General features: G+C 39.2%; 1 protein-coding gene across 7 annotated transcripts in view; it reads left to right on the plus strand.

The window, feature by feature from the left end:
• The first annotated feature begins 4,902 nt into the window (after positions 1-4,902).
• brd4 (bromodomain containing 4) overlaps positions 4,903-25,061 on the plus strand; it is a 55,117-nt gene continuing 34,958 nt past the window's right edge. For 2 of the 7 annotated variants that reach the window (XM_034298539.2, XM_034298542.2), the window contains exon 1: positions 23,332-24,177. In XM_034298539.2, the coding sequence (XP_034154430.2) occupies positions 24,077-24,177 (101 nt within the window). In that variant the 5' untranslated portion in view covers positions 23,332-24,076. The other 5 variants (XM_053228715.1, XM_053228713.1, XM_053228714.1 and 2 more) reach the window with 5 other exon arrangements.

A 25,061-nucleotide genomic window follows, 5' to 3' on the forward strand; every position in this document is an offset into this window, starting at 1 on the left:
GAGTGGTATATTTCAATATATGACTCTTTATGTATATCTGTGTGTAATGTATCTAAGCTGATATGACTCTGTGTGTAATGTGTTAATGTTGATATGACTGTGTGTGTGTAATGTGTCTATGTTGCTATGACTGTGTGTATAATGTGTTAATGTGGATATGACTGTGTGTGTAGTGTGTTTATGTTGATATGACTCTGTGTGTAATGTGTTAATGTTGATATGACTGTGTGTGTAATGTGTTTATGTTGATATGACTCTGTGTGTAGTGTGTTAATGTTGATATGACTGTGTGTGTAATGTGTTTATGTTGATATGACTGTGTGTGTGTAATGTGTTTATGTTGATATGACTCTGTGTGTAGTGTGTTAATGTTGATATGACTCTGTGTGTATTGTGCCTATGTTGATATGACTGTGTGTGTGTAATGTGTTTATGTTGATATGACTCTGTGTGTAGTGTGTTAATGTTGATATGACTCTGTGTGTATTGTGCCTATGTTGATATGACTGTGTGTGTGTAATGTGTTTATGTTGATATGACTCTGTGTGTAGTGTGTTAATGTTGATATGACTCTGTGTGTAATGTGTTAATGTTGATATGACTCTGTGTGTAATGTGTTAATGTTGATATGACTCTGTGTGTAATGTGTTAATGTTGATATGACTCTGTGTGTAATGTGTTAATGTTGATATGACTCTGTGTGTATTGTGCCTATGTTGATATGACTGTGTGTGTGTAATGTGTTTATGTTGATATGACTCTGTGTGTAGTGTGTTAATGTTGATATGACTCTGTGTGTAATGTGTTAATGTTGATATGACTCTGTGTGTAATGTGTTAATGTTGATATGACTCTGTGTGTATTGTGCCTATGTTGATATGACTGTGTGTGTGTAATGTGTTTATGTTGATATGACTCTGTGTGTAGTGTGTTAATGTTGATATGACTGTGTGTAGTGTGTCTATGTTGATATGACTCTGTGTGTAGTGTGTTAATGTTGATATGACTCTGTGTGTAGTGTGTTTATGTTGATATGACTCTGTGTGTAGTGTGTTAATGTTGATATGACTCTGTGTGTATTGTGCCTATGTTGATATGACTGTGTGTGTGTAATGTGTTTATGTTGATATGACTCTGTGTGTAGTGTGTTAATGTTGATATGACTCTGTGTGTAATGTGTTAATGTTGATATGACTCTGTGTGTAATGTGTTAATGTTGATATGACTCTGTGTGTATTGTGCCTATGTTGATATGACTGTGTGTGTGTAATGTGTTTATGTTGATATGACTCTGTGTGTAGTGTGTTAATGTTGATATGACTCTGTGTGTATTGTGCCTATGTTGATATGACTGTGTGTGTGTAATGTGTTTATGTTGATATGACTCTGTGTGTAGTGTGTTAATGTTGATATGACTGTGTGTAGTGTGTCTATGTTGATATGACTCTGTGTGTAGTGTGTTAATGTTGATATGACTCTGTGTGTAGTGTGTTAATGTTGATATGACTCTGTGTGTAACGTGTTAATGTTGATATGACTCTGTGTGTAGTGTGTCTATGTTGATATGACTCTGTGTGTATTGTGTTAATGTTGATATGACTCTGTGTGTAATGTGTTTATGTTGATATGACTGTGTGTGTATTGTGTTAATGTTGATATGACTCTGTGTGTATTGTGTTAATGTTGATATGACTCTGTGTGTATTGTGTTAATGTTGATATGACTCTGTGTGTAATGTGTTAATGTTGATATGACTCTGTGTGTAGTGTGTTAATGTTGATATGACTCTGTGTGTAACGTGTTAATGTTGATATGACTCTGTGTGTAGTGTGTTAATGTTGATATGACTCTGTGTGTATTGTCTTAATGTTGATATGACTGTGTGTATTGTGTTAATGTTGATATGACTCTGTGTGTATTGTGTTAATGTTGATATGACTCTGTGTGTAATGTGTTAATGTTGATATGACTCTGTGTGTAGTGTGTTAATGTTGATATGACTCTGTGTGTAACGTGTTAATGTTGATATGACTCTGTGTGTAGTGTGTTAATGTTGATATGACTCTGTGTGTAGTGTGTTAATGTTGATATGACTCTGTGTGTAGTGTGTTAATGTTGATATGACTCTGTGTGTAACGTGTTAATGTTGATATGACTCTGTGTGTAGTGTGTTAATGTTGATATGACTCTGTGTGTAGTGTGTTAATGTTGATATGACTCTGTGTGTAGTGTGTTAATGTTGATATGACTCTGTGTGTAACGTGTTAATGTTGATATGACTCTGTGTGTAGTGTGTTAATGTTGATATGACTCTGTGTGTAGTGTGTTAATGTTGATATGACTCTGTGTGTAGTGTGTTTATGTTGATATGACTCTGTGTGTAACGTGTTAATGTTGATATGACTCTGTGTGTAGTGTGTTAATGTTGATATGACTGTGTGTAGTGTGTTAATGTTGATATGACTGTGTGTAATGTGTTAATGTTGATATGACTGTGTGTAGTGTGTCTATGTTGATATGACTCTGTGTAATGTGTTAATGTTGATATGACTCTGTGTGTATTGTGTTAATGTTGATATGACTCTGTGTGTAATGTGTTAATGTTGATATGACTCTGTGTGTAACGTGTTAATGTTGATATGACTCTGTGTAATGTGTTTATGTTGATATGACTGTGTGTGTAATGTTTCTATGGTGTATGTACCCACACAGAGCACTTTATTAGGAACACTATACCAATACTGCATAGGGTCTCTCTTTACCCTCAAAACAGCCTCAATACTTTGTGGCATGGATTCCACACGATGTTGGAAACATTCCTTTGAGATTCTGGTCCATGTTGACATGCATTCCTGCAGATATTTCAGGTGCCCATGTATGCGGTGAATCTACCGTTGTACCACATTCCAAAGGTGTTCTATTGGATTCAGATCTGGTGACTGAGAAGGCCACTGAAGAACAACGATCTCATTGTCATGTTCATGAAACCGGTTTGAGACCACTTTTGCTTTGTGACATGGTGCATTGTCATGCTGGAAGTAACCATAAGAAGATGGTAAATTGTGGCCATGAAGGGATGCACATGGCCAGCAGTAACACTCAAAGAGGCTGTGGCATTCAAACAATGATTGATTGGTATTAACAGGCCCAAAGTCTGCCAAGAAGACATTCCCCACACCATTACACCACCTCCACCAGTTTGGACTGTTGACACAAGGCAGGCTGGGTCCATGGATTCATGCCGTTGGTGCCAGATTTTGACCCACCATCTGTGTGCCTTGGCAGAAATTGAGATTCATCAGACCAGGCTACGTTTTTTCCAGTCTTCAACTGTTCAGTTTTGGTGAGCCCGTGCCCACTGCAGCCTCAGCTTTCTGTTCTTGGCTGACAGAAGTGGAACCCGATGTGGTCTTCTGCTGTTGTAGCCCATCTGCCTCAAGGTTCGATGTGTCGTGCATTCTGAGATGCTTTTCTGCTCACCACAATTGCATAGAGTGGATATCTCAGATTATCTGTCAGCTCAAACCAGTCTGGCCATTCTCCGTTGACCTCTCTCATCAACAAAGCCTTTCTGTCCACAGAACTGCTGCTCACTGGATGTTCTTTCTTTATTATTACTCTCAGGAGATCAGCAGCTATAGAAATACTCAAATCAGCCCATCTGGCACCAACAATCATGCCATAGTCAAAATCACTCAGATCACATTTTTCCCCAGCGCGATGTTTGATGTAACATTATCTGAAGCTGTCGGCCCGTATCTGTATGATTTTATGCATTGCACTGCTGCCACACAACTGGCTCATAAGATAATCGCATAATTACGTAGGTGTACAGGTGTTCCTAATAAAGTGGTCAGTGAGTGTATGACTGTGTAATGTGTCTACGTTGACAGGACTCTGTGTGTAATGTGTCTGTATGTAAGGATTAAAGTGAACGTATCTTTTGTATATGTTGAATGTGTTTACTCCAGTATATGGGTTTTTAAAATTTCTGTTATGAGGTAAATATCACGTTCATAAAACAAGATATTTTTATTCTTACTCTTCTTAAATATATTGACTGGGGTATATTTTCTAGCAATAAGAAGATAAAACTGAAACACAATAATAATAATAATAATAATAATAATAATAATAATACAGGGGGCAATAATAGGATAAATGAAAGTCTTCTGTGTAAAAAAAAAAAAAAAGAGATAAGTGGTACAGAAAATGGATGGATAATAATACATTTTCTATCAGAATATTTTCCAAAAGCTGAAATCAAAATTATCCTTTGTATATGCTGAACGTGTTTGTTATTATAGAAACCCTAAAAAAAATAAAAATAATAAACTCAGCTTATTTGTTATTAGATAGATATCACATTCATAAACAAAGTGGTTTTAATTTATTATTTTCTTAATTATTTTAGTTGACTTTTTTTTTAAAAGAATATTTTCAACTATTTCAATATTTCACAACTATTATTATTATTATTATTATTAAAGCATTTATTAGTTTCATTTCCATAGGCTTTTATATTTGTTTATTTTATCTACTTTATTAAGTTTTTATAAATCGTAAAACGATGTGCATGAAATAAAACATCATGCTGGTGTAAATCAAAACATAAATCACACTTAACAATATATCTATCTATCTATTATATATATATATATATATATATATATATATATATATATATATATTAAATATATATTTAAAATATCTATCTATTTATATATTTATATAATAAATAATTATACACACACAGTATATATATATATATTAATAAAAAAAAAAAATATATATATATATATATATATATATATATATATATATATATATATATATATATAAAATTATTTATTTATTTATTTATTTTCAGCTGTCAGCGTCGACCCTTACGCTCGGCATGCGTATGACGTCACCGACGTCTCGAGCTGTTTGTTCTGGATTGTGGGAAAAGAAAAGAGCGCGCGCACCTTGACAACCCGATAAATAAGGTAACGAAAAAAAAAACAACAACAACAACCAACAACACAAACATTTAAAGCCGCTGCTTTTTATCGTTTACCGGCGTGTTCGCGCGTGAAAAAAAAACAAACAAAAAAAAAAAAACGCCGACAGTAGGCGACGGGTAGCGGTGTCGTGTTTTTTTTTTTCTTTCCTTAGCGCACTTTTATCGAGCGTCTCGGTCAGTACCGGAGTCGTCGTCGAGTCTCGCGTGAGCAGCGCAGCGGCGAAAAGGGAGCGCGAGGAGACCGGAGGGAGGCCCTGCAGAGACTAACGTGGAGACTAACGAGCTTAATTAACGTCAGCGGAGAGCTGCGCGTGTGTGTGTGCGTGTGAAACGCGGCGTTTCTTGCTGTACTAGCCGTGCATCAGGAGAGCAGGAGTACACTTCATTCAGCGGCTCACCTAGCTAGCTGTTATGGCTAGGTTGTTTATTAGCTAGCGCGGCTAAGCTAGCTGCCATACAACCCTAGGCCATTTTCTCATAGGTAGGTTGCGCGACATGCGTGAAAGCAAGCTACGCTGTTTACGTTGCGTAACCTGCCTCCGTCTGAGCGCGCGGTGCGTAACAAAGCGCGCGGGTTTCTTTTCGGGAATGTCAGCGACACTACGCAATATATTTCCACAATAATTGCGTAGGCTCGCGTTTATCTAAACTAAACGGCCTTTTTTAAAAAGAATGGCATCTTTTTACATTTGTGATTACGTTTCTATTCTGACGTTCAGCTCCAAAATCGTACTGTATACTACCGTACTAAACTAAATAGCATGGAGAATGTCAACACAGTTCATACGCCACAGCGTTCGTTCTTCGTAGTACAGTAGTATGCAGTCAGGCTGAATCCCAAATAACGACATGCTCCCTATTTGAGTGCACTACGTCCTCTGTTTCCGTGTATGCATTGTTTCTACGTCCTTCCTAGTGCCCTAGGTGTCCATTTGTGATTCCGCCACCCCTGCCGTGTCAAACCGTAGCCGGTCAAGCTAACGTTAGTTAGCTCGGCGAAAAAATAAGTACAGCGCAGACGTTATTGCCGCTTTTTTGTTGCCTTGTTATTATTATTGATGTTTTAACTGCGTTTTGTGTTGGCGTATGATTAAATATAGAACACAAATATTAAGTATCTATGTACGCCGTTGACCACAAGTGCTGCTAACTGGGCGCTTGAGAATAAGGACTCCGAGGCTGTAACGCAGTGGTCGCCATTTTGTGCGCTACCCGGAGGACCGGAGAGAGAGAGAGAGAGAATAACGTTTTCAGTTTAATAGGCGGAAATATCATTGTAAGAAAGTGTCTCACGGCAAATTTGTTTTCACTCCAAACATATGTCTTGTCTTTAAAAGCGTTTTTGGAAAACAAGTTTTGTTATATTTTCAAACTTGGTCCGCTTGTTCCATGCTAGCATGTTGGCTAGCTAGCAGTCTAGCTAGGGCTTTATTTGGGTTTTTTTTGCTGTTAGCTATAATTAGGAGTGCATTTGTTATTTTGCAGAATAGATATATTCTTATTTGTTATCAGGAGTCTCTAGCGTTTCCTAAACCTTCTCTTTGATCACATTTACACAGTAAAAAAAAATGCGTTGTTTTTGTTTTGTCCACAAAACCCAGTGAGACTGTCATCTTAGCCATTTGCAGACGTCACTTTTGGACATTGCTTGCTTTGCTGTAGACAGCATCCCTTCTCAGAGGGGATTATTATTATGTTTTGCACTATAAAAACAACAAAACTGAAACTGAAAACACTTGAAGCCTGCAGCTTGACACACTGTCCTTACTTGTGTGTTTTTCTCGTGTTAAACGTGGTTTATTTATCAGTTTGTAAAGCTGTTTGTTGTTTGTTTTGCTGCTGTTTATCTCAGTCAAACTTTATTCATTTGCATGTGTGAAAAGGTGTAAACTTCAGATCAGTGTGTTTCCTGGTTGAGTTTAGATCAACACCATGAAGAACAGAGACAGTGAAGTTTTCTGTAAGGAAGTGATTATTTAACATTCATGGAAGGAGTCTCCAGTGTCAGTGCTTTGTGATGGTCATTAAGTTTTCCATCACAGGAAAGACTTCACGACACGCGCTTTTGCACTTTGCTGTTTCTCGGTACTGTGTCACACTGTGTGTGTGTGTGTATTTTTTTCTTTTTCTTTTTTTCTTTTTGGGTCTAGTTACTTTCGAGAGAGAGAAAGCGAGGCTGGTGAGGGAACGACTGTTTATAGCTGCTATAACGTGACGAATAACAGGAGCTAGCTTGTTTTGCAGACGTTCTGTAGCTATATTTGGATGAGAAGACATGCTGTTTTAGGAAAATAATCAACTTCAAGGTGGTAACAGTAACTTCTCTTCATCACACCACCCTGTCATGGATTATTTTCCTATAATAGCACACCCCAAGTGTTTTACTCCTTACACCGTGACTAATAAGGCCAATTATGCATGCTTCAATGTTTTATCGAGCAGAAATCTGTGTGGTTTTGGTTTTTTTCTCAGCAGTGTTAACAGAATTGACATGAATTACACCCAAAAGAAAAGATGATGATGTTTGCTTCTTGTTTCACATGATTAGTGAGACCATTTCATTACACTGTTGCACTAATTTCTCCTCGAGTGACGAGGGCTTATTTGCTAATTTGCAGTGCTTGTTACATTTGATTGTGGTTAATGTTGGAGCACTTCTTAAAGATGTTAAGTTGCATTAAAGGTTGTTTCAAACCACAACTATTTGAACTAGGTTCATATTTTAAAGCTGAGAGTAAGGAATTCCTTGTTAATCATCAGAAATAAACTCGTGCATGATTCGACGCTTAGTAAAACTCCAAACTGGATGAATTCCTGTCTGTGTGTAATTATGACAAATATGGACAAAAATAGCATACATATCATGGTAGGCTGTATTGTATTTGGTTTTCACTTAAGAAAGTGAATAGAATTGAAACTGAAAGTGACTTTTTTTTTTTTTTTTTTTCCCTTTGCTTTTGAGAAAAGATTAAATTGGTGCCACTTTAACCTGCAGTGGGAGCTTGGGCATCAGTGCTTGTCTTGTCTTTGTGTGAATTCAGGTTCTTCTCAGGTGTACTGTTTCAGGTGTGCTTTCACATATGCAGTGTTCAGTCTGTTTGAATGCAACCCTGATGGGTTCTCCAGCTCGGTGCGGTTCTTTATGCAGGTCAGAACACGGCGATCACACAACCGGGCCGAGAGCATCTGAGGCCCCGTTCACACCTGGCATTAACATGCGTCCCGGGTGATCGGATAACAAGTGGACAGTCGAGACGCATAGCTGTTCACACCTGGCGTTATGAATGCGTCCTCAGTGACCACTTGATCGGATTTCATACATCGTTTCCCCTGGAGAAAGTCTGACACGCACATTTATTACATCAGTCTTCCATAACTTTTGTTTTCAGGAAGAAATGTTCCTTGAATGAATCCTCTCTGATGTACCTGCACAGACTGTTTCCCACCTTTTAATCGCTTCGTCTGCTAATGAAACCTATAAATAAATGAGAGATAAGACGACGAATGAAGCTATAAAAAGCAGCTGCTTTCGTCTCTGATGTTACAGCATTCTCGAGCGATTAGTTGTCCTTTGCTGCTGGCCGGGGGGCATCGAGACGCAGTTGCGTTCACACTACAGATGTGATGTGGTCATATGCGTCCCAGTCCACCTCCGAATGTGGTTGGAGTGATTGAATTGCAGCGAATCTTCGAGATGCATTTAACCCCGTTCACACCTGTACTTAGCGCTGCGATCACCCAGGCCGCACGTTAATGCCTGGTTGTGAATGTGGCCCGAGTGAGGTGTTCTCAGTGTGTTTCCAAATGAACTTTGCAGGAAGTGAGTCAAACCTATTGTGCAGCAGGATTTTTTATATATTTTTTAATTAATTTATTTATTTTTTATATTTCCTTGGTAGCTGCGTACTGCTAAAGGACAGAGCTGTAGCGCTGCACAATGATGCATGAAGTGTTCTGAGGTTTGGAGTTAGGAACAAAAAGAAAAATTAAACACTTGACATGATGCATAAAATGCGTTATGTTATTTCTTTATATAGTTATCTAATAGTTTATTTAGCAGCAGTTCTGCGTTCTCCGTGCTTGGCTGATTTTTTGTGATGTCTGTACACACTTGGTAAAGTTTTTTTTTTTTTTTTTTTTATAACTTGAAATGAAATGAATGAAAGAGTGTTATGAGTACTTTTTCAGCACTATCCGCTCTTCAGCCAACGTTTTTGCTTTTTTTTGTTTTTAAAATGATTTGCTGTGTGAAACCAAACAGCAAACGATCCAAAAGTGTTGAATTTCAGTCTGATTTGAACGCTGCAGACGGCCTAATGGGTGTGAAAGCTCCCTGAGTATACAAGAGCTTCTTTTTTTTTTTTTTTTTCTTTTCAAGTTCTCAAACTGAACATAATGTTCTTTAAAGAAGCACAGATAATGTCTGTAGGGCAAGGCGTGTCCTGTCAGTCAATGCCATGGCGTGTTTTGGATAGAGAGTGACAGCGTGACGGTGATATGAAGTGTCCTTGCTTTGTAAGCTGCGAATCCGCCCTCACCAGTACTTCTTGATGAACCTTACTACAAACTTTGTAGCTGTGTGTGTGTGTGTGTGTGTGCGCGCACGCACGCATGCATACCTTTTCTACTCATCACAGACGGCTATGTACATAACTGTTAGGCAGAGCAAAGTGCATGTAGATTGCAAGAGGTGACAACCAGGTGCCGGTGGAGGATAAAAACAGGCAGTAGTACACAATCCGAGACTTTGTACACTTTATCCCATAATTCCAGTTGGCTCGTTTAGCATTATATTAGCGGCAGGATTGCAGTTGGATTTTTGCTGTGTTTTCAGTGTGTGTGTATGCAGGAATTGACGAAGAGGTTAGGGCAAACAGATTCAGACAGTTGAATGATTCGGATGTCAATACTGAGACTCTTTTCCACAGTTACTAATACATCCTAAACGTCCAAAAAGTACAGTAGGCTCTGATTCAGAATGTGTCCTAAAGCAGCATGCATGGTCACATTTATCCAAAAATGTGATTCCTTGTGTGAGATTTGCTATTTGTATTAATTCCAAAAGGGTGATTCAGATATTCATGCTCACCTGAGAACTGGATTAGTTTAGCCGTGTTGGATTGAATTGTCTGAGGTAACTGCGTGCTCCTGTTTTTTTTTTTGTTTTCTTTTTTTTTTTCTTTTTCCCCCCCGGAAAGGGTGGTACAGAAACTGGGAGAGGCCTGGAAGTTTTTTTTTTTCTTTTGCTGCACAGAGTAGTAAGACTTAATTTCCCAGCCCTTATCCTGGAGAACTTGTAAATTTTTCGTGCTCTAACCAAAAAAAAAAAAAAAAAAGACCCAAATGTGACACTAAATGCTTAATTAGTAAACTAAATTATTGCTACGATTTCATTTCATTAAACACTCATCGTGCATGTCTTCTGTTCACGTAGAGTTGCCTTAAGTAGAGTTTAAAAAAAAAAAAAAACTCAAAAAATCTTCATTTTTTTAGCCCACTCTGACCAAAAGATAAATGATTCTTCATGCGCGGTAAAAAATTCATGCTATCCGAGAGCACAGACTTATCACGTCTGATAATGATCAGCAGTGAAATGTGTTAAGTTGTTGAAACACTTAGCGTATGTGTGTGAATGAGTGAGTAGTCATAATTCATATGTGACACCTTTCCAAAGCCCAAGGACACTTCAGGAAGATAATCTCATTTGTCTTGTGCTGAATGTATCACACTGACAATGTGTCTCTCTCTCTCTGTCTCACGTTTAGAGTAGTGATCTCCTGATCGGGCGTGTGTGAGATCATCCACTCGTCCTCCCTCCGATCGGCTGACGTTTCTCTGGTTGTGGACGAGAGCAGCTCCTCTGCTGAGTGCTGCTGGGGGATCATGAGCGCACTCAGATAGGGAGGGGAGGGACTCCTGACCTAAGCATGTAAGTCTTTCCGTTTTGTTGTCCTGTCGTTTCATGTACACAGACATGCTGTACACTATACAGTACGTTACGTAACATAGCAGGGAAATGTGTGTAACCGGTGACCTTTGAAATGCCACATGCTAATTATCCTTCACCTCTGTTCTGTGGTAAACCAGTTCACACTGTACCATATTCAATCTGATTTAGCTGCCAAAGACCAAAAATCTTTAAAGAATCCTCTGGAGTCGAGATCGGAGGTCTTCGACAGCGTAATTAGGGCTGGGCGATACGACGATACCAATATCATGATAAAACGTTATAATGTGCTTTCTTTTTTTTAAAGAGATTATTGATATCATTAAATTTTTGTTTTATAATAAGTACAAACCGACAGGAAGCAGATGAATTTACAGATGTTTTTTCCCTTTTAATGTTAATTTTTTACGAGATATTCAAATTATTTTAATAGACATTAAAGAAAGTATCTTCAAACTGTCTCTTTTTAATGCAACACTACTGTTTTGCTGGCAGTTTGTTAGTAAACCAATAAATCGTGATACGTATCGTAGAAATGTCTTTGAGAATCGTGATATGGTATTTTAGTCTTATCGCCCTTCTTCTAATTGTAAAAATTTCTGGGCATAAGATCGGTGGTAAAGGGGCCAAAAAAAACTGTTATTTATTATTTTTTTTTATCAAACTAGTGTCTTGCTGTTCCGAAAATTACGCAGTGCACACCAATGACTACTCACTTAATTAAAAGGACAGACATGTACCTAAATACATCATGGTTTAAAAAATGTTTCATTAAACTTTGATATAACTGCTGTTTCTGCCAGTCAGCTGTATTTGTTGGAACATGATTTTTTTGATGGTAAAAGTTTTTGGGTTGTAATTTCCCAAGTGCTTGGTCACATTACATCTGGATTTCTGGCAAGGCGTGAAGTCCCGAGGCGAGACGTCTGTTGAGTTACTGAGTGAGAGACGGAAAGCTCAAATTTCATATGCGGATAGATTACTTTGTAAGATGACATTTGTTGATATTGCTGCTATTTTATTTACACGAAAACTATTTCATTGGCGTCTGCACATGGCACTCATCTAAAAGCAACCAATAAGAGGAGGATTACGACGTTGGGCTTGCGTGATCGTGTGTAACACGCCGTTGTCGTATCCCGCCCTCAGTTATCGCTGAGTGGCAGTATCGCCTGTATCACCTGTGGCTTGGAGGGGGGCGTGGCCACATGTGTCGTGTGTACATAGCGTCATTATGGAGAAATAAATACCGTTTAAGTTACGAGTCAGCTGTGGCTGCAATCGCTAGCGTTAGTGTTGAGTCAGTGTACTTTTTTGCTTAATTACCCGTTAACGAGCTCAGTAATGCTTGCTAAACTGAAGCCTGGACTGTAAATAAACATAAGTCCATAGCTGTAACTAAACTCATTATAAAAGTTAAATCTGTTCGGCAGCACGGACTCGTGAAGCTAAGATACATCAGAGAAAGTTTTGTTACTCTGCGTCGACGTCAGGCAGCAAGTTATAAAGTTTCGTATAGGAAACACAATATGCAAAGACACTTTATTTTTGTCGATCATAAAGCTGCAGACATCGAGTTTTCCAACAGACATTTAAATCGTCCGACTTAATAGCTATTGCGGTAGTTTGACTCATCGTAGGTAGTAGATAATCGATCATCGATCGTCCCGAGCCTATTCGGTGTAGGATTGCTCGAAACTGAAACGCAATACATTTGTTTGCGCTAATGATCGTTTAATCACATGACATGCTGACATTAATTAATATAACAGTGAGGTGCAAATCTATGAGGCATGTTAATAGACTGGAAAACTATCTGTATTGCCTCAAGCTCACACGTTGTCCTGTTTTAGCCGAGCCACGAACAGCGTGAAACTGCTCCACTTCACCTTTTAAACAGTGTTTCCTCCACAGATAACATCTCTATTGGTATTATGGTTATTACTGTATTATTATTATTATTATTATTATTATACAGACTGCTCGTTTCTATTTATGCGCCCAACCTGGATCACACCGATATGTAAATAAATCTCCACTTTACACTGGCTTCGCTCTGTAAGATGTGCAGCTGTGGTCTAAGCAGATTTGTACACTTTTCACCACATGCCACAAGCTCATTCATGTTTAAGAGTGAGTTTGTAGTGGGGATGTCATGCACACATCTCAGATTCTTAAAGGCATTTCTCCGTTATGTATCACGAACACAATGTCTGTCTAAAAAAAGGTTTCTTTTTATTGTTTTAGATTTAAAAAAGTAGTATTTATAATAAATAAACAACACTGAAAAGGAGAAAAAGCATCAGTAAAACAATTTAACATTTAAAAGATTATGTACAAAATTTAAACATCATGTCAACTGCTTCCTGTCAGTTTGTAATTCTTTAAAACAACATATTCAAGATATTCATGATATCCAAAATTATTGTAACATCATTTATCACTCTATGATCTCATTATTATATCGTCATATCGCCCAGTTCTACGCTACGCTGGCGGCATTTAGTGGGCATTTCTAACTCTGGTTTACTTTTGGTTGCCATGGTTACGTTGGTATAGCTACGCCAACGTGGCTAACATATACACTAATGTATGTATGTACAAATAACCAGTCATTTGACCAGAAATGAAATGTTATCCTTCTGTAAATGATAAATAAAATCTGAAAATATAAATATAAATAAAATTCAGCACTGTTTTAAAGATTCAGTACACAACTTTTAAACATCAGTTGGGCTCAGTTATAAAGTTTTAACTAAATATTTCGGTACCTGTGATATCTCCGGGAAAGTGTATTGTCGCACTAGTAATTTAATGATATTTAAATTTTTTTTTTTTTTAATAAATCATATATCTCATCTGTAGTGTCAGAATAAACCTAATGCACCATTTCTGCTGCCTGTTTAACAGGTGGTTAAGTTTTGTGGGCAAACCGACAGGTGAAAACTCGGCACCGCCCTGTTCTGAGTGAATCAAACACACCAGGCTCTTAGGGCTTGGCGATATAATATATTGTGATAAAATCTGTCATGATGCACTTTTGAGATATGAGTATAAGGTATCTTCTAACTTGCAAAAATGTTTTCTAGCTAATTTTTATTTTCAATTATTACAAGCTCGAATTGGGAGCAGCTGATTTTAATGTCAGTATTTTGTTATGTATATTAAAACCTATGTAAAGAAATTTCATTGTAAATTATTTTTTATTTAATATTAGGAATTATTAAAATAGATTTTTTTTGCCTTTCAGTTCTGAATAACTTACGTTTACTCCAATATATATATATATATATATATTTAACTATTTAACTATTTAACTGTTATTGCTGTTTTGCTGGCAGTTTCTTAGGAACCTATATATTGTGGAACGTGTCACGTATCATAAAAATGTCTTCACATATCGTAAAAACGTCTTCACGTATCGTGATATGATATTTTTGTAATATTCCCCAGCCCTGGTGAGCATATAGGGAGGAATGTTTGAAATAATAATAATAAAAAAAAAAAAAAACGCACAGGGATTTTTACACCTTTAGTGTTACGGCCGTATGCATATGTCAGTCCCATCGCTTTGCTTCTAATTTGCATTGATTTAAGCTCCTACATTTTTTCCCGTTGCTGTAGATCATAGCTGCTGTATGAACTCGGGGAAATAATGTGCACTTTTTGTAACTGGATGAAATCTTTGTATGGCACTTTGCATCTGTATAACTTGGAAAAAGATGGAGGAATAGACATCCTTAATTGTGAATGCTGTATAATGATGTGTTCCAGGTATAACATATGCAGGAATGTCACAAACTTTTTCCTGAATCAGTGATTGTTACAGCGCAAGTGTACAGAAACCCCTTTATCCGTTATTGGCCCGTAGAGGGTGCTGGGTTTTTTTTTTGCAGAGGCTGATGGTCACATGCTGGGTTTTTCCCCCCACGTGTTCCTGTGTTGAAAGGACAGTTTGTGAAGGAAGACTGTGCTGGACGTGTGAGAAACCTAAACACACATGCACTTTTTCATCAGATTGTACATCAGAATTGTAAAATTGACTATAATGAGAGTCATTTTTCCTGTTCCGGCGGGAAACAATATCAGGACATGTGTCTGTTGCCAGAGGATGTCTGTGTCTCTTTACGATATACACATAGTCGTCACGCTAGTAGCGCTTGATCATTGGTAGGTCACATGACCGGCGGAACTATACGGAACTATACCTGTGCTATGAAGTCAATAATTTACATAGCATTGCTTCTCTGACACGTCCTTTTGAAAAGCTTGTGTTTTTTGTTTTGCATTTTTAAACTCGGACTTTTTTGGTTTTGGCAGGGAATGATAGAGAAGGGCGAGCGTTTCCCGGAGTGTCTTTAAACCTAGTAGAAGGTTAAGTTGTTAACATGGACGGGATATATATATATTACACAGGGTTATTCCTAGAAGGCAAAATGCGGCGTCTCTTTCCAGACACGTGTACACACAGCCTGTAAAAATGTAAAAGTAAAATCCCAGATGTAATGATGACATTGCACCACCTCCTCATGTATTTTGCCCCTGAAGATGTTACATGACTAAGTGGTGACTAAGGGAATGAAGCTAAGACTGAATCAGAACTCCATGTGGAAAATGAACGCTGCGTGTTTACTCACTCAGACGAGACACATGCTTGATGGTGATTGGCTCCTGCATGCATTTGGTACCGTGGATTACCTCGGGCCTGGTCGGGGTCGATGCCTTGTACAAGAGTAGCAGCTTGTGATGCTCTGAAAAAGAAAAACAAAACCTCCTACTGCCTTTCTGTTCTGCAGATCTGAATTTTAAACCCCTTACTCATTCATGCTTTCGTTAATGTGATGCAACAGCCGCAGTCCCGGTTCTATTCAGATGGGATTAGTCTTCCAGATGTGCATGGTAATTGGTCTTACTAGAAGACTTGTGTAATAATTATCACTGATCCATGTGGGGTCAGAGATCTCTGTAGAAAGAGATGAAAGTGTTTACGCCGTGGACGTGTCATCTAATTATTCGGCTAAATAATGGATGGATGGAAGACATGTTGATTCCAAGAACATGAAAAAACCCAAATTTGCTAGAAGGTTTGTTTCTCTGCCAAGTATTTTTAATCAAATCATAAAAAATTTTTAAACACTGTCTGCACTTTATTGTATATCGTTTTAAACTCTTGGTTTAAAAAAAAAAAAGGGAAAAAAAGAAAAAAAAAAACTTGGTTTCAGCAGTACAAAAGAGAGAACCCTTCCTAGACTACCTCTTTACTTTAAACACATATATAGCATGCCTACTGTGATGAAATTGTCATCGTTTTCTGCCATCAGATTGACCAACAGGTTTTCTTCGACGTCACTATCGATGTTGATATTCCTTGTTTTAAATGTTCACTTTTGTACAAGCCAACCAAATTACAGTGAATAAAACTAAGGTCCGGTCTGCCCAAGCACGCCGTTTCACATGGAAGTCTTTAGGAAAAAGGGCTAATTTGTACCACCGTGTCAGTTTGGACGTGCTAGGGTTATTTCTTGGTTTATAATTTAAAAAAAAAAAAAAAAAAAAGTCTTTCTAGGACCAGGAATATGCACAAATTACCGCCGTTGTAGATTTGGGAGGAACTGAAATTGCTTTGGTAATTTTTACATTCCGCCATGACAGTGTAATCCTGTCTGAATTTAAGCTCTATGTGCTCTGGATTAGTTTTACATGGCGAGGTGAGGTCATGTAATTATTACTGTGGTATTTCTGGAATTTCAGGCCCCGCCCACATGTGTGCAGATATTTTTGATGCGTTTTGGTTTCCCGTCCACCCAAAATGAACCTTTTCTAAAAGGGTGATAAATTGTAAAAACCCTAAAATAAATTGTGTGGACAGGAAAAACCTAGAAACCCCTGAAGAAGCAGAGTGCCAAAACTTTGCCAAGGCAGGTGAAACTTTCCCAACAGCTACAATGTTTAATTTACTGATGAACGACTCACTGCACATTCTAATGGCTTGGTGAGATTTAATGTTGTGGAACGTCCGAGAGACAAGTTAGGTTCTGTTCTCACTTACGTTATAGCCTCTATAAACCGACGTTCTCTCACATGCTCTCTCTCTCTCTCTCTCTCTCTCTCTCTCTCTCTCCCTCCCCCTCTGTCTCTAAAAAAGGCAGCTGTCACTTGACAGAAAAATTTGGGAAGTTGAAACTCCTCGGTCTGAAGATTTTCCCATGCTGGGAAACTTTGTTACAAAGCGCTGACTCTGGAGACGCCTTCCATAAACGTTAAATAAATGTCTCCTAACAAAATGCATCACCACATCAACGATTATACGTTTTAATTTGCTAAATAACACATTTTTAAAATTCTGTTCATTCTTAGTCTTAGATTACGTACAGTGTCTGGCGTACAGGTCCTGGTGTATGAGCCGTTACTATAGAAACAATAACATCTTAGAACGAGAGCGCTAGTATGGACCTGACGTTCATGTTAGAGCCGGAAATGTTTTACAGAAATAACCCACAGCTTCTGGCCAATCAGATTCGTGGTATAAATATAACAATTGAAAATGTTAAAATTAGTTTAGTTGAAAGCAGTGATGCTTAATGCTCTGCACTTCTGGAATGCGATAAGTAAATTCATCTTGGTGATTTATTTATCACTAAGTATTTGTTTGAGTTATTAGTCACGTTTGCGACCAAAACTTTGAGTCATGTTTAAGTTAACCGAGCCGTATTATCGAGAACGCTGACCTTCTCTTGATGATAAATTTTTATGCAAAGCACATCTCATTAACTTCATGTAATAAATGTGCAGTTGTGAGTAGAGCACCTTGTTTGTCGCGGGCGTCACACAGTGTGTGCGTCAAGATTAAATAAGAGTGTGTGTTTTATCTTCTGGCCTGTGATTGGTTGTTGTGTTTCTGAGGGATGTGCAGTAGACTGACTTACTGTAACACCCTGGCGACTAAACATCAGGGGATAGCGAGGGTGACTGCTGGTGCTCCGCTGTGCCGGTGTGTGACTGCTGTGTCATCCCTGGATACACGCACTCAGACAACAGATGGGAAGTGTGTGTGTGTGTGTGTGTGTGTGTGTGTGTGTGTGTGTGTGTGTGTGTGGAGGGTGGGTGCGTGTGTTGTGTCCTGAGCAGATGGGAGGAGAGAAGAGTTTTTCAGTCCTTCATTACAGCAGGATTGGATGTATGAAGCAGATGAAAAGGCTTTGAGTGCCTTTTTTTTCTCCTCTTTTCCCTGTTGTAATTCTTGTGTTACTCATTATCTCACCATCACCTGCTTCTGGTGCATGTGTGTGGTGTGTGTGTGCGTGTGCGTGCATGTGTGCGTGCATGTGTGTGTGTGTGTGTGTGTGTGTGTGTGTGTGTGTGTGCGTGCGCACACACTCCTCCAGCCAGGTTCTTGTTAGTTCTGGCTGCTCACATGATTAATGACCTCGGAAGTCTGATGGCGCTTCCTCAGACACAGTTATTTTCTTTCATGTCTTTCTGCCTACGACTCTTCCTGCTACAACCCAACCCCCCACTCCATTTCATCCTCCATCTCCTCTTCTACGACTACACACACAAACACCAATCCTCCCCAAATGGTGTGTGTGTGTGTGTGTGTGTGTGTGTGTGTGTGGTGTTCCAGCTCCTCTTGAATCTCTCAGGATCTCTGCTGCCTCTTTGTCACTCCAGCAGCTGCTGTATTGTCCTGAGGAAAGATGCATATGGCACGTGGACTCTGCCTGATTGCACCCTGGACCTTGGGGTGTGTGTGTGTGTGTGTGTGTGTGTGTGTGTGTGTGTGTGTGTGTGTGTGGGCACGCAAGGTTCACAAGAGGTCGTGATCACACGTGAAATCGGATACACTGTATCTCCTGAGCTCGTGGACATTGGAGCTTTTTGTTTTCTGAGGCAGAGCGAGTGAAAATGTCTCACCCTGACTGCAGATAGTGTCTGCTTTAATGAGTAGTGGTTTGGGTTTGAGGTCAAAGGTCACAAGTCACAGTCTCCTCCCAGTTCAGCAGTGGCATTTGCCCAGGTGTGGTAAAGTAATTAGTTGCCCAGCTACCGAGAGTATTGTTTGTAGGTTGTAGTGTGAAGGACCGGGCGGTACGGCAGCGTGACATTGCATTATTTATTCATTTATTTAAGATAGTATGTCAGTATTTGCATGCAGGTATGAATAGGTAATTATTTACTTGATTACATTTTTAGAAATCTGAGTGAGATGAAAATCCAATAAACTAGCAGCCAAAATATATTTTTTTTTTTTCTAGAGGAGTCCGGACACTCCTTAAGCGCTGGAACACTTGCATTAAAAAAAAAAAAAAAAAAAAGAAGAAGAATATGTAGAAAAATGATCCACTTTTATGACACCTATTTGTGTTAAACAATGCAGAATTGATTTTATAATATATTATGCATGTGCATGGGGAAACAAATGGATGGAAATATACTGCAAAAGTTATTATTTTTGGCTGAAATACTTTCTATCCATCAGAAACAACAGGAATCCCACGGGACGTCAATTCGGAATAAAATATAATAGGAAAAAGTAAATAATGAATAGTAATCTTTAAAGTTATATATTATATATAAAAAAAATAGACAGGCATACAATTACAAAAAATACTATGTACAAATTAAATGGAAATAAATAAATGTAACTTGAATTAAATGAGATAATAAAAATAAGTTAAGATCTTGATATCTTATTGTTATCAGTATTTTATTTTTTGTTCTGAGATAGCAGTGACTAGCTAATCAATCAGTAAATTCCAAAAAATGGTAATTAGGGTTTTTTGTTTTTTTTTTTGAATGAGCGTCTTTTTTATTTGTTTGTTTGTTTAATTTAGTACAGTTATGTTTGTCCACGGGACACACAGATGTATGCATCTATACCACTAAAGCGTGTTATTTTCAGCCAAAAAATTATATCCAATATAAAAATAAGAATCAGCAGAATCCCACTGGATTTCTCTTTGGAATAAAATAAACAAGTAAAAAGTAAACAACGAATAGGAATAATTTTACACTAAGAATTATTATTAAATTATATTACAAAATTATTTGAAAATATTATACTGTTGTCATTATTATAATTCTTGATTAAATAACTAAATATATTGAACCTAATTTTAATTAAAAAAAAAAAAAGAAATTCCTTTCTAACTTTAGACAATTTCATTTTTTTAGATGTTATACAAAAATATTAATTTTTAAAATTTTTAAATAATCAGTAAGCCACTCCCTTTTTGCTTTGTTCTAAATATTCTAACCTAAACATCATGATGTACATTATTGTGTAGAATGTGTTCAGGTATGATGAGTGTGTTTGCCATATGACCCGTATCCCTCTGTTTCTATTTAGAGTCTTGGAAAATAGTGTATTAAAGATGTGCTTCCGGGTATGTGTGTGTGTGTGTGTGTGTGTGTGTGTGCATGCATGTGTGTTTGTTGGGTCGTTTGGGGTTTATTTCAGGAAGAGGCGAGATGAAGGATACAAAAGCCCATCTCTCTTTCACATCTGTTCCTCTAGATCTGTATCTGGTGGTGTGTGTGTGGGTGAGGGGGTGTGGGGGTGTGTGAGAGCCTGGCTGTAATTCCTCATCCTCCTCAATTATCTCTCTCTCTCTCTCTCTCTCTCTCTCTCCCTCTCTCTCCCTCTCTCTCTCCCACTCTCTCTTTCTCTTTCTCTCTCACTCTCTTTCACGCACACTCTCTCGCTCTCTCTCTCTCTCTATGCCAAAACCACAGGGGTGAGACACCCACCTCTTATTGTCTGAGTGAGTGATAATAGCTCATTATGTGTGAATGTGTGTGTAGTGTTTTAGCCCGATTAGATTAGTGTTTGTAAAAATGATCACAGAGCCAAGAGAGGAAATCAGATCACTCCTTATTTAAATTAAAATCCGATTTTTTTAAGTAATGTAACACCCCCCCCCCCCCCCCCCCCTTCTTTTTGATGAATTTCCTTATTGAGCAGCGTTTATTTCTCAGCAGTGTTTACTCTTCTCATCTTTTGCTGATTACTCTCTCTCTGTCTCTCTCTCTCTCTCTCTCTCTCCCTCTCTCTCTCTCTGTCATGATCCTGCCGGTAAACGAGAGCACATGGAGCACACAGGATTATCTGTTTAGTGCAATTAGATTGGGGCTTCCCCTTCACGACAGGTTGGGCACTTTTCCAGGACAAATGAAACCTCCGTTAATAACACTGTTTTGTCACGGATGAGCAAAACTACAAACGCAGCTGATGTGTATTTGCCTTAGAGTGCTCTTTATTACAAAACTACTGCACATCTGGAAGAAAAGCTCCATGTCAGGTTTTTATTCTGTTAAAATCAGCACTCATGATAATCAGTAAGTCTCTTCACACCAGCTGCAGTTACAAAGTCAATCTCACTGGCTCTGATTTTCCCCTGAAAAATTAGATATGATCATTTCTAAAACAGGATTGACTAATCAAGGCTTAAGGTCCTTGTGATCAGGACGTAGCTTTTAAGCTGCGTGGCTTGATTGTAGAGGTCGGGGATACTAGAGTGAAAAATATATCATGATACTTTTACATGTTTTTTAACAGATTTTACATGAGCAGGTTTACTGGCAAAAGCAGTAGTGCCCATAGCAGGGATATCTCATAATATTGTGAATATTGGGATTATGTAAGGAATAACACACGTAGGAAAGTGCTGTTATAGGAAAATAATCAACAATGGGGAAGTATGATGAAGCAAAGTTACTGTTACTACCACAAAGTTCATCATTTTTCTATAACAACATGCCTGAAAAGTGTTTTTATTCCTCTTATGCCACATTGACCATTGACTGTTTCATAATTCATGAAAGAATGACACACACTTTTAATCTGTTTATAGTTCCACTTAATGTTCAGGAACGTACGCGAAGTTGGTATTTCTTATCGCTTACGTCACAGCAGCTATAAACAGTCGTTCCCTCACCGGTGTCTCTTTTCTTCTCTCTCCTCAAGTGTAATAAGACAAAAAAAAAATGCAGAGTGTTGCGTTTCTGAGAAACTGGAAAACTCACCTGTCCTGAACAGTTTCCTGTGTCGGAAAACGTTTGCGAACGTTTCACTGACACTGGAGACTCCTTTCATGAGTGTTAAATAAACATCTCCTTACAGAAATCTTCACCTCATAATAACGTTTTTAAGTTGTTGAGAAGTCCAGGTGTGAGTGATTAATCCGTTACTGTTTCTATAGTAGAGAGAACGCATTAAACCTGTGAACATTAATCAGCACCTTCTGACCAATCAGAATCGAGCACACTTAATCAGCAACCTAACGCATTATGGACCTTGTAACCACGTATATGGCCCGGCATCTCTAGTGATTTTGTTTTTCATGTGAAACTGTATCATCACCCACCCCTTTCCCCAAAGTCCCACTTGTTTCGCTTTGGCATGCCCGCGTTCTCACGCCTCCATCGCTAATTACACCAATATGTTCTTCAGATGTGGGCCGCTGGTCCGGTCCGGTGTGGTTCAACGCGCCTGTTTTCTTCCTTCCTCTCACACCCGGTTACATGTTTCTATGGTGCGATGGGCTTTCTCCTCCACAAACAGGGAGAGCAGTGTGTGAGGAGCGCTGCGAGAGTGAAGGGATTTAGCCGTGTCATGATGATGTGAGAAACGTTTGTGTAGACAGATGGCAGCTTGATTAGAAGAGTGAGATGGAAGGAGATGGAAAGAGATGCCTTCTGGGAGAATAACTCCTCTCTCTCTCTCTCTTTCTCTCTCTCTCTCTCTTTCTGTCACACAAATCCACCCGTCTATAATTCAGTCCCGCTCTGACTGCGAGTCGGGGTTCCCTCTGTGCTGTCTGACATAACAGGAAACGGAAACGGTGTTTACTACTGCACTGAGACTTTTAGCCCGAAGTACGTCAGTTTGTTTTTTATTTTTCTTTCAAAAGGTTTTTTCCGATGACGGCTGTTCCGTAGGAGAAATGAAATAAGCTCCACCTTTCTCACTGCCCACTGTGTCTCTCTTGTACATGTTAAACGGCTTTAATAATTGTAGAAAGGTTCCTCTTTTGTGCTGCTGCCATAGTCTAGACGCGTACGTGGTGTGGGTGTGTGCGTGTGTGCGCGCACGTGTGTGAGTGTGTTTGGAGCTCAGATAAGGGGGACCTCGCTTTGGTTTGAGCTGAAGCTAAAAAGGAATTGGGGAGGGGGAAGGGAGGACCGAATGGTAGTAGGGAAGCAGGGGGCGGGGGAGATGAAGGGTGGTGTGTGTGTGTGTATGTGAGAGAGAGAGAGAGAGAGAGAGAGAGAGAGAGAAAGCGGTTTGGCGGGGGAGAGAGAGAGAGAGAGAGAGAGAGAGAGAGAGAGAGGCAGGAAGGGTGGGAGGGTGGAGAGACCTCGAGCTATTGATGGGTGACGAAGGGAGGGGTTGAGCGAATGAACAAGTAAAGCAAGAGAGTGTGTGAGAAAGAGAGCGCAGAGGGAGGGGTGTGTGTGTGTGTGTGTGTGTGTGTGTGTGGGCAGAGACTATTCTGAATGAGGAAGCGGCAGAGCCATTTTCACCGTTGAGTAAGAGCACGCTGCTGTTTCGGGAGAGAGGAGGGAAAAAAAGAAAGCTGAGTTTCTGGATTTTTCCTAAAATTCTAGGCGTCTCTCTCTCTCTGTCTCTCTCTCTTTCTCTTTATCTCTCTATCTGTGTGTCCGGGTGTCGAATGAGCGGGGCTTTCGGCGGCGGGACACAATGGGGCAAAGTGCCTGTGGCGACTGGGCCGTTGTCCTCCTGAGAGGGGGAGGGGGAAGAGAGAAGACCGGCGCACAGAGCTAACGCAGCTAGCCGGCCTCAGGCCTCTTTTACCGCTCTCTCTCTCTCTCACTCGCTCCTTCTCTCTCTTTTTCTCTCTTTAAGGCAAACAGGAGCTCTCTTTTCGGGACTTCTCTCAGGACTTAAAATCTTCACTTCTCTCAGGATTATTGTGGACTTCCTGTGGATTTAAAATGTGTTCGGCACAGTGGATCTCGGGACACATTTATCTGAACTGGAGATTTGAAAGCTAGCTGTTCTCATGTTTTGGGATTAGAGCAGTCCATTTAAAAAAAAAAAAGTTTTCAGCCTCTTTTTTTTGTTCCTTTCGGTTTTGTTTTTTGGAGACAGGAACCTATAAATGGATTACAAGATGCATTCCAAGTCCAATGATTTGCTGGATTTTCAGACACTGGATGCCCTTTTGGAAAAAATTGCACATTATTCAGCAGCTGTAAAAAGGTAAAATGTTTTTTTTTTTTTTTTTTCCCCCATGTTCTTTAGGTTTATAAGCTTTCATGCCTACAAATAACCTTTTCCCCCACAGTTCTATTCAGGTTTGTTTATAGAACTGATCAGAAGCAGTTATGGCGCAAGCGATCGAGCAGTTTTCATACAGAGTCCTCAGACTTTAGACACTTTTCGAACACACTTCCCTCTGTAGGAGTTTTTGGACAAAATGGCTTCAGAAAAAGAAGAAGAAAAAAAAAAACAGTGTTCATTGTTAGCAAGGAAAGCTAAAAAACCCTGGCCAAGCAGCCTCCTGGTGAGAGAGGGGGTGTGTGTGTGTGTATACGATTGTGTGTGTGTACGAGTGTATGTGTGTACGAGAGTGTGTGTGAGTAAGCCGGGGGGAGGGGGTGCTTTCGGAGGAAGATGGGGGTGGCGTATTTGTTGTGGCAGCAGGCGAAGGTTTTGGAAACCGCTCCCAGCTCGACCCGACATGAGAACTTGTATCTTGATTTTTATTTTGAGCCCTCATCATGTTTGGTCAGATCCTTCAGGCTTTATTAATCCTAAGACTTCATCCTAAAGCGGTTGTTTTTCCATGCTGTCCGAGTTCTGTTGCGTAAACAATAGGGGGGGGGGAAACACAGTGGAAAATGCGACGTAAGTGACAACGTGGAACTTTTCGCCGTGTTTGCTGATACTGAACGTCTGTTTTAATGACGAAGAATTTACCTCGTGAGGTGACCCCCGGCTGTGAATAGCGTCTGACCTTTTTCACTGCACCGAGACACGGCGAGCCCTTCCCGTCACTCTTTGATCGTCACATATCTGCCGAGCGTGACGAGGCTTATCTTTGTCAGATCCGTATGCGAGTCAGACTGACGCAAACGTGGAAC

This window comes from Pangasianodon hypophthalmus, chromosome 23 (genome assembly GCF_027358585.1).
Source record: "Pangasianodon hypophthalmus isolate fPanHyp1 chromosome 23, fPanHyp1.pri, whole genome shotgun sequence".
Lineage (NCBI taxonomy): Eukaryota > Metazoa > Chordata > Actinopteri > Siluriformes > Pangasiidae > Pangasianodon > Pangasianodon hypophthalmus.